Source organism: Aspergillus sydowii (genome assembly GCF_001890705.1).
Source record: "Aspergillus sydowii CBS 593.65 unplaced genomic scaffold ASPSYscaffold_18, whole genome shotgun sequence".
Classification (NCBI taxonomy): domain Eukaryota; kingdom Fungi; phylum Ascomycota; class Eurotiomycetes; order Eurotiales; family Aspergillaceae; genus Aspergillus; species Aspergillus sydowii.
Window position 1 is genome coordinate 206,377 of NW_024467876.1, and position 9,934 is coordinate 216,310.

At 49.7% G+C, this 9,934-nt stretch overlaps 4 protein-coding genes across 4 annotated transcripts; all 4 read right to left on the minus strand.

Annotated features, from left to right (window-relative positions):
- Positions 1-54: 54 nt before the first annotated feature.
- Positions 55-1,401, minus strand: ASPSYDRAFT_51492 (NAD(P)-dependent alcohol dehydrogenase). Its single transcript, XM_040848298.1, has 2 exons — positions 1,028-1,401; positions 55-979 (listed from the first exon to the last, which is right to left on the minus strand). The coding sequence occupies exons 1-2, from the start codon at positions 1,166-1,168 to the stop codon at positions 128-130; spliced, it is 993 nt and encodes a 330-aa protein (XP_040696622.1). The 5' UTR covers positions 1,169-1,401; the 3' UTR covers positions 55-127.
- A 357-nt stretch (positions 1,402-1,758) lies between these two features.
- Positions 1,759-3,493, minus strand: ASPSYDRAFT_95184 (uncharacterized protein; the record flags this gene model as incomplete). Its single annotated transcript, XM_040853084.1, has 6 exons — positions 1,759-2,026; positions 2,076-2,112; positions 2,161-2,671; positions 2,729-2,980; positions 3,034-3,205; positions 3,276-3,493. The coding sequence occupies 6 exons, from the start codon at positions 3,491-3,493 to the stop codon at positions 1,759-1,761; spliced, it is 1,458 nt and encodes a 485-aa protein (XP_040696623.1).
- A 337-nt stretch (positions 3,494-3,830) lies between these two features.
- On the minus strand, positions 3,831-6,017 carry ASPSYDRAFT_163607 (Zn(II)2Cys6 transcription factor; the record flags this gene model as incomplete). The annotated part of the gene is made up of 1 exon (XM_040843184.1): positions 3,831-6,017. One exon carries the CDS (start codon positions 6,015-6,017, stop codon positions 3,831-3,833), a length of 2,187 nt encoding a protein of 728 aa, XP_040696624.1.
- Positions 6,018-6,418: 401 nt separating this feature from the next.
- On the minus strand, positions 6,419-7,962 carry ASPSYDRAFT_188643 (uncharacterized protein). The gene is made up of 2 exons (XM_040843608.1): positions 7,063-7,962; positions 6,419-7,006 (listed from the first exon to the last, which is right to left on the minus strand). Exons 1-2 carry the CDS (start codon positions 7,592-7,594, stop codon positions 6,615-6,617), a joined length of 924 nt encoding a protein of 307 aa, XP_040696625.1. The 5' UTR covers positions 7,595-7,962; the 3' UTR covers positions 6,419-6,614.
- Positions 7,963-9,934: the final 1,972 nt, after the last annotated feature.

The following is a 9,934-nucleotide window of genomic DNA, read 5'->3' on the forward strand; positions in this document are numbered from 1 at the left end:
CTAATGCATGAGATGTGGAAATCCATGTGCTTGTGAACTAGGATATGATACCGACAGGCTTTCGCCATAAGAACTCCTTATATTAGATTAAGATACGCCGCTAACCAATTCAAAGTACGACAAACCACTACTGCGCCAGAAGAACAGCACGGTAGTACATCTCTCCCCGATCCAGCTTGTCCATGGCCTCTGTGATCTTCTCCTCCGTCATCGGGAACGTCTCGACAATCGGCTCAATCTTGTGGGTGGCTGCAAACTCGAGCATCTGCTTGTGCTGGGCGCGGGTGGCAACCAGCGACCCAACAACAGTAAGACCCTGGAGAATCAAGGTGAGGTACGGGATTTCAAAGTTGCCCATGCTCACGGTCAAAGGGTAGATGCTAGCCCGAGGAGCGAAGATGGGCATAAGCAAGTCCCAGTTCGGGGGCACGGCAGCGGTAACAAGAAGTCGATCAAGACGAGCAGAAACAGAAAGCTCAGTGGCGCCCTTTGTAGCAATGAACTCATGGGCACCGAGCTTCATAGCCTCCTCACGCTTCCGCTCTGAACCAGAGAGCACAACGACGCGGCATCCCATCTTTGCAGCGAACTGGATAGCGAGATGACCCAGTCCACCAATTCCAATGATACCAACCGTGTCCGTCGGCTTGACACCATCCAAAGCACCAAAGACAGTCGCACCACCGCACTGCAGCGGCGCAGCAGCGGCATCGCTCATGGAGTCTGGGATTTTGTGCAAGAAAGACTCGCGCCAGACAGCGTGGGAGGAAAAGCTGCCCTGGTCGAGGTTGGCGGAGCCGTACAAGTCGCGCTTATTGCAGAAGGTCTCAGTTCCCTGGAAGCACTCAATGCAGTGACCGCAGCTGTCTGTCTCGTATCCCCATCCGACACGGTCGCCCTTTTTCAGAAAGCGGGTGCTTGGGCCGACTGCTTCGACAACGCCGACACCTTCGTGGCCGAGGACCATATCCGCACGGCGCTTCTTTGTCAGTACGAGAGGCGTAGATCAAGGGTGGTATGTGCTTACGTAGTGCAGGTCTGTCCCGCAAAGACCAGAAGCAGTTACTCGGACAAACACATAGTCCTCTGTAAGGTCGTCAGGCTTTGTAGTGGTGCTCTTGACCGCGTTGCCAGAGGCATGGCCTTTGTAGACAGTGAAAGACGGCATTGCAAAGTTCAAAGGTATCAATGTGAGTGAAGTGAGGTAGTGAAGGTATGAATGATATTTCTGTTCTATCTACAGGAGAGATAGGTGGCTTTTATAGAATCCATGATGGAGCCGCACACACAAGGCACAAACGGCAAGAATCCAGAAAATTCCACAGGCTCCGCTGATAAATCCCGGCGTATCCGATGTTTCACACCAGTAGATGACAGGCAATAACGGAGATTAGACAAGAGTGAAGCGGCTCAAGTGGATGCCGAGTGGATGTTGTGGATGAAGATACAGAAAAAAATATCGGTCGCCTCAGGCAGAAACACACTCGGAGTCGCGGAGCGCCAGGTTAGGACTAGTGTCCGCATCTCCTTTTGGAAGGAGCTCCTTTCTCCTTCGGGAAGTCTTCATATGATGTCATCGTAAACCTTCAGTCCATCATACTAAAGAATATGGTGTGCACTCTACACTGTATAAATCAAGTTCCACTCTCCAGTCAGCGTCAAGACCGAGTATGGTCTGGTCCAAATAGTGACTATTTGGTTTTTGCATAATGTCCCACCGACTGTCCACTCCAAGAGTTATATATGCCTTATATATATTTACAGGGTATACTTGAACCCAGCCAGTCCCTCAATTGCCTTTCCACCAGCATCAACACGCTTATTTGCGAGATGAAACTTCAACATTAATGCTCCAACAACAACAATGATAATCGCATTGGCCAACATCGTAGTCAAGAGGCCTGGATGATAGCTGGGGGCGTCCTGTGCCCGAAACACCGTCGTCCCCAGAATACCGCCAATGCTGCCTCCGCCGATCAACGTGGCCGACGTGAGGGCTCGCTTCCACTGTCCTCGGATATTGTTACTATCAACCGTTAGTAACTTGTCCCAATCAATCATGAAGACGCAATCACCTCTGCCATGACACGAGAGCCGGGCAATTCGAGTTCCCTGATAGCGGTCAGTATATAGTACGCCAGGAGGTTTCGGTGTCCATACCAGCAATTGTAGCCAGGAACACCCCGAAATATCTCGGGGCAGGATTGTCTAGATAACCCAACAGTCCCAGTCCCAAAAGGCCCATTGCGGCGTTGATGGCCACGATGGGGCCTCGAACACGCCACTTATCTGCAATCATGCCCTGAAGGTACATAACAATGGCGGCAGCAACATACGGAGGCGCTACAAGACACTGAGATTTTACAACCGAAAAGCCCATGCTATCCTGCAGAATGATCGGTAAGAAGTACGCAATCGCGTAGGTATTTGTCGTGGTCAAGAGATACAGCATGGCATACAGCCATACCTTGCTATCCTTGGTATTATGAAGATACCCCCTGATCGTAAACTCCTCTGCGAATACATCAGAGCGGTCATTCTCGATAGTCGCGATAACGTGCGCCGCCTCAGCCTCGTTGAGAAACCTCCACGATTTGGGCGACTGCTCGGGGAAGTCGACGAGGATGGTATATGACGATAACCCAAGAACGCAGGTGAGTATGCCTTCAATCTATAATATCATATCATCAGCTTCTTCATCAGGTTTGAGGTTTGCCATAATGCATACGATGAAAATCCACCGCCAGCCCTCCTTCCCTCCCAGTCCATCCATCTGCATCAGCCCGTAGGCGAGGATACCGCCGAACCCAGACGCCGTGCTGCCGATGAGATAGAAAGCCGCGTTTCTCTTCTGCAGTTCATACCGTGTATACCACGTACTGAGGAGATATACACATCCGGGATAGAACCCAGCTTCTAGAGCGCCCAGGATAACACGCAACCCTGCCATTGCCGGCCACGACGGGACGAATCCGAAGCACTATGCGCGTAAGTTTAGTACTATACCGGGTCTAAGGAGGCAGAAGGACGAACAAGCATGATGACGCCCCAGAGAACAACAATGGCCGAGAGGAAGATCCGTGGGCCGAGCTTGCGGATGATCACCGTCGCAGGGATCTGAAAGATGGTATAAGTAATGAAAAAGACTAACGAAGTTACACTGTATCCATTATTGGATGCATTCATATTCAGGTCTGGTTGCATTCTAGAATTCAAGTCATGTTAGCGATAGTCTCCTGGAATCCGAACAAAGAGGTGGAATAAGGTAGACATACCCAGCGACCGATGCAGCGCCCAGGTTCGTCCGGTCCAGCAAACTGATACAATAGAGACATCCCAGAGTCACCACAAGACGCAGATCAATGCGACGAGTGAGCTCCTTGCGCTCTTGCGGAGTAAACAGGTCAAGTGCTTCATTGTGCTCGATGTGCGGCTTCTCAAAATCTCCAACCGCGTCCTCGCCGCGCGACTTGACGCTGGCTGTTTTCTGCATGACGGGCTGTATGGGGAGAGTATGCAGAGACAAAGGGAGAGAAAGAGCCAGGTTAAATAGGGATAAGCAGTGTAGTATTGTGTACTCCTTCCCCGCATCGGTCGACCCCGGACTTACCCCAACTTCCGGTGGATGCGGACGATCTCCGGTGGAATCGATCGTCGGATGCTGAGAATTATGGGAAGAAACAGCCGAGTATGATAGCCGAGGTTTAGGTTGTTTGAAGCATTGCTCAAATTTGAGGATGTGGTTGCGGTTTACGTGGTTACTGCATCCCATGCATGAAAAGATCGTTGAATGGTTACAAATGTCATTAACATAGTCAAAGTAGTTTATATTAGAAAGCCCCAGGCCACTGGTCAAAGAAAGCATTATTTAGATTCGACCAGTCGATATCTGTTAGAGTCTCAGCAGAGATATCGATCGAATGGCCCAGAATGCCCCCAATCTCTGCCGTGGTAACCTCGTCTCCAAAGCACAGGGGCCATTGTATCGTTTGATCCATGGCCCCTTCGTGAAGAGGGACTTGGTATCCAGAGTTAATCTGGGCCATCGCGGTCTGTGTGCTCTCCAGGGAGGTCGGCTTCTGCGGAGCATCGCTTGTCAGGGTAGAGCCCTCCGCGGCAAGACGATCAACCTTGATGCTGAGGTCGCGCATAATAGTTGCTGCATTGGCTGCCACCGCGAAGCCATCACCAAAGCGTTCGAGTGCAGAGACTGACAGGTCGATGGTGCTTCTCGCAGTTCCGGTCGAAGTACTCTGGGGGAACGCCAGGACGTAGCCGACGAGCGTCATCGCCGCGTTCCACTGCCACTGGAAGGCCTCGTGCCACCCGTTGAGGATCAAAGTAGTCTCTAGCACTTGATTGGTAATGTGAGTTAGCGCCATCGCATGAGCAGCGCATTTTGACGCCGCGTCCTCGGTGATTGCCGCCGGGACTCCGTTGAGGGTAAAGCAAATCGATGCGCGGTATAAATTCGTGCACACGGTATGGTACATGAGCTCCAGCAGAATGCGTTCCCGCTGCAGCCAGACGGGGGTAAACTGTTCAATCTGTAACGATGAACGATCTGTCGAGAAGGGGGTTCCTTGGTTTTGACGACTAGTCTTCAGGGCCTCAGGAACACCATGCAACCACGCATCCATAATACTAGTGACCGGCTCCGCGATACCTAGTGTAATCGTATCTGGGGGTCTAGAGTAGAAGTTTGTGTAGGCCTTTCGCGCGGCGAGAAGCAGTTTGATCTTGTGCAGGTTCCACGTCAGCCAAGTGACATTGCCCCCAATCGGTGCGAAGCTCGAGCCTGACAGTCCGGCGATTTCACGATCGTCCGCCGGTAAAGTACATGATGAAGTCGACTCCTGTATACTAAACGGCCGGCCGAGTTTCATACTTCGGTGAGTTTCTAGGATATAAAGTGTCCACCAGACCCGTTTCTGTAGCTCCCTCTCGCGTCGTGGCATACTCTGAGGAGGTTCAACATGCAGTCCAAGCATGAATGCGGCACGTACCGCCAGACCACATGCATTGTCTGACATGTTTTGAAAGCCGCCGTAGCACAAGTAGATCGAGCAGAGTATGTGGCACTGTAACGTAGACAGCGTTGGAGTTTCCATTTCGTTCGCCAAGAGAGTTAGACAGCGACGATAGTGCCATCGACCGGCGATGGTAGAGTCGTTGCTGTCAACATTGCCTCGCGCGGCTGCAGTGAGCGCATGACGACCTCCCGGTTGTCGCGCCATCCCGTATTGCATGCAGACTGCAAGGACGATATCAACGAGGGCAGACGGCTGTCTTTCACCGTCAGACGCTGTCCACAGCGACTGGTAGTGTTCCTTGAAGTCATGCTCGTCGAGAATGGGATAGGTGGGATAGAATGTATCCCAAAACATGTTCAAAAAGTATTCCTCCTGCATCGACGTAAGGGACTCGCCCCCGCGGATTGGGTCACCCATTGGGGCTGGCCGTTGGTTATCTCCTATTGTGGCAGTGGGTCCATCCAGAAGGGTGCTTGCGGATTCTGGAAGCAGCACCTGCGTCGACTGAGTCTGCCTCAGAGCAGCAGCTAGAAAGGTATTGATGCGGTTGATAAAGAAGAAGAGTGACGATGACCCATACCACGTCTTGTTCGGCGAGCGGGCAGTACTGATATAGATTCCCTCCCAGCGTTTCCCACTGGCAGAGTCAGGAATACTAACATCTGCCGTAGTATCCTTGGGACTGTCATCAGGGGTATATGGCGTGCCCACTGTTGGGAGAGAACGGTGCTTTTGCCGCTCGTTCTGGAGTTCGTGCTCAAGCTGCTCAACGCGCTGCTTGAGCCTGTCAATTTCCCGGCATGCCTGAGGGAGAGTAACCGGCCTAGCTAGTCGGTCGCTATTACATTCACCTCCTTTCCTTCTACAGTTAGAACAAGGAAAGTCGGAATCGCACTTGAGGCGATGCACGCGGCACCAGTTGCAGGCTCTGGGGACCTGACTGCGCCTGGCTGTGCGAGGGGCCGCCGGCCCTGAACCTGGCATGCTGACGATAAATGTCGGCGATGACATGTTGCCGTTCGCCGAACAAGCGAAGAGAACTGGAAGAAAAGGATTCGTTTCAAGGTTGAAGATAAAGATGAAGATGAAACAGAAAGAAGCCAGTCGCGGATCACGTAAGCACTATGTGCCTGGGGTTTCAGGCGCCAATGCTCCGGTGTCTCCTGCTCGTTAAGCAACGTCGTTTAGTGAGGTATTTGCAAGTGGTGACCGTTAGTCGGAGACAAGCTCATTCTACAGAGCTAGAAAGTGCGTGGGACGACGATCAAGTGACATCGTACAGCCTGTTCGACCTGTTCCCAATCTGTGCTTTCTCTCATGGGACTGCTGTAGTGGCAGCTCATGCCAGGAGAGGAAAGGAATGGCACCAGCAACAGTCATGAATGGCTGACATGAGCTCTTCGTTAATTAATTAACTGAATTAACTTGACACAAAATATTGACTAGAGTAATCATCCGTATTTATTGATATATTATTTTGCTTTCTCAGAAGTTTTGTATTTCACCAATTGGACCATCTCACTCGCTATCGTCTCTGAAAGATATGAATAGCAATTCCAACTCAGAAGCACAGCTAGCATATCATATCTCAGATGCAACCATATCCGGAGGCTTATATTCAGGCTCCAGACAAACCATTTCGATCCCAAGGGCGACTTCCTCGACCAGAACCGTCTCTTTGATATACTCGTACTGCGTTCTATACATCTTCCAGAGAATAACGCTCCCATGCACCTGAGCAGCAGAGAAAGCCACATGCAGGATCGGAGTGACAACTTTAAATGCAAGTTGCCATCGGCTCCAAAGACTGCCAAACAGGTACATAGTGACAATCGTTTCGCAAATTGTGCCCGTCGCCGTCGTAATGCAGGATAGGAGAAAGACTCGCTGGAGAAAGACATGTCTGTCCGGGTAAACTCGGTGAAGGATAATGGCGACATGAGGGAAGAACTCTGAAATAATGTCGAACGCCCCTAGGATGCATACAGTTAGTTGCCACTCCGATAATAAACTGGAGGAGCTGATATACCCCAAACTGTGCACAAAATGAATTCGATATCTGCATCAGGCTCATCGTCCAGATTCAGGCTGATGGCAATCGCTGCCTGGCCAATTACGATAGTCCCAATATGATGCAAGACAGCAATAGGCGACAGCTTCATTCGGTAGATAAGCTCAAACACGTACATGGCGATCAGCATCTGAGCTGCCACCACGAGGATATCACCCATGGTCGCAATGCTTCCATGTGCATAGGGCGTGTTCAATGTTGCTTTTCCAGTAATCACACTAATGAATGGATAGGCTGCCGTAATAAGAATTATAAGTTTCGTGGTCGCTGCTATATGGTGGTTGATGAAGCCCCTTTTTTTCAGTTCATTCAATTCTGTGTAGACATGTCCATATATTCGAGGTATCAGGAGGTTTTCCAGAGCGTAGTACCGGATCAAGAAGAGTAGTATAAGCACAATAGACATCATCAACGCAGAGAACGGTGCCAGCTGGGAAATGGGCGCCAGTGCGGTGTTGGCAAGGGCAATGCCATGGTGTACCCGGGTCATGGTTAAATAAAAAGCTAAATGAGTGTATGGATTCCTGAGTGAATGTTTAGTCTGGGGGAATAACGAAGGTAACAGCAAGGAAGATGGGAACGTATCGATGTCAGTACATCACCGCTGAGAAGTATAGGGGAAGGACCAAGAATTAAGAGATGGAGAAGTCCCTGATCTGGCCAAAAGATGTTAACCATGCCCTGGTAATATTTAAGGCCACATTGGTCTGCCAGAAGCAGGTACTCGTCTACTTTTCCTCCAATTGATCACCCAATTGTGCAATCAGCCAGGCCTGTGGCCTGGGGTGCATTAGGCAGCCATTGTTTGTTAAACTTGACCCCACAAAGACACAGAAAGGCGGGCTTGATTTCTTCTAGGGTCTTCATTGAGAACTGTTTGTAAACTTCATAGTCCAAGCTTTTAAGATTTGCGTGGGTCCAAAGCTTACCGTTGCTGATCACCTGACGCCCGGTCCCACCTGGCGCCCGATTTTTCTGTTTTGACCGACAAACTATCTATCTTTAAACCTCTATAGCTCAACCAATATGACTCCAATTGAAGAAGCGATTGCAGAATTAGAATCCTTGAAGCTCGGCGAATCAATCAATTATACTAAAGTCGCGCAAAAATATGGTGTTGATCGGTCAACTCTCTCGAGGCGCCACCGCGGTGTCCAGCGGTCAAAAGATGACCAATATGAAAGCCAACGAGTTCTTAACAACCGCCAGGCAAAGGACCTTATTACCTATATCAATGATCTCGGCGCGGAAGGCCTCTTTATATCCCACGAGATGCTGAGAAATTTTGCTGCTAATATTACTGGAAAACGACCTGGAAAACACTGGCCTGGGCGCTTTTTAAAGCAACATAGCAAGGACCTTATCTGCCTCTATACAACCGGTATGGACGCGGCGCGTGTACGGGCTGATTCTGCCTATAAATATACACTCTATTTCGAGCTTCTGGCGCGGAAGCTCCATCAGTACGATATACAGGCAGAAGATATCTATAATATGGATGAAAAAGGCTTCCTAATTGGAATGCTTACCAGGGGCAAGCGGATCTTCTCAAAGCAGCGGTATAAAAGAGATGGCCTTAAGCAACGCCTTCAAGATGGTAATCGGGAATGGATCACCACGATTGCATGTATTTGCGCGGATGGAAGCAAGCTATCTCCAGCTCTTATATACCAATCGCAGGCGTCGAATTTACAGAATACATGGCTCCAGGATCTTGATACTACGCAGCAACGGTGTTTCTTTACCTCTTCAGCAAGCGGTTGGACGAATAATGATATAGGAATTGCATGGCTTCGCGATCTCTTTGACCAGGAAACTAAGGATAAGGCGCGGCGGCGATGGCGCCTCCTAATCCTTGACGGCCATGGATCCCACGTCGATCAGAGGTTTATACAGTATTGCAAAGATAATAAGATCTTCTTATTAACTTATCCACCTCATTCAACGCATTCTTTGCAGCCACTTGACGTTTCTATCTTTGGTCCTTTATCTCTGGCGTACAGCAACGAATTGGAAGGATTTCTGCACTCCAGCCTAGGCCTGAGCTCTATTACTAAACGGGACTTCTTCCGCCTCTTCTGGCCGGCTTGGAATAAGGCTGTATCACCAAAAAATATTGAATCTGCATGGAGATCTGTTGGGATACAGCCGTGGGATCCGCAGGTCGTTCTACGAAAGTTTATCGATAAAGACGCGGAACGACCATCATCTAGTGAATCCTCTCGCTCAATACTAGGTGCAGAGGACTGGCGGAGGATCGAGAAGCTTTTAAAGCGTGTTGTTACCGACGTTTATGACCAAAACACCAAGAAATTGAGTTCTACAATGCACCACCTTGCTACACAGAATATAATCCTCAAACTACGCTGCGACGGCCTCGAAAACGCCCTAGAAAACGAGAAGAAGAAGCGACAACGTGCTAAACCTCTTATGTTTGAACTACGAGCACCAGAGGATGGCTATGCAGTCTTCTATTCACCAAAGAAGATCCAGCAAGCGCAAGAGCTTCAACAACAGAAAGATGAGGCTATACAGGCCGCTAAAGCACTTAAGGAAGAGGAGAAACTCCGCCGGATACATGAGAAAGAGGAGAAGAAACGTCAAGTTAAAGAACGCCGGCGAATCCAGGCCTTTAATAAAGAGCAACGCCTCCGCCTGGCTGAGGAGAAAAAGCAACAGAAAGAGGAAGCCCGTATAGCTAAGGAGGCAGAGAAACAGCTTCAAAATAGCTTCAAAATGGCCCAAAAGGGCAAGAAAATAACTCCGGAAACACCAAAACCAAAAAATATAAAAGATATAGCTCCTCCAGATACTGAAGTTGTTGGTAAGG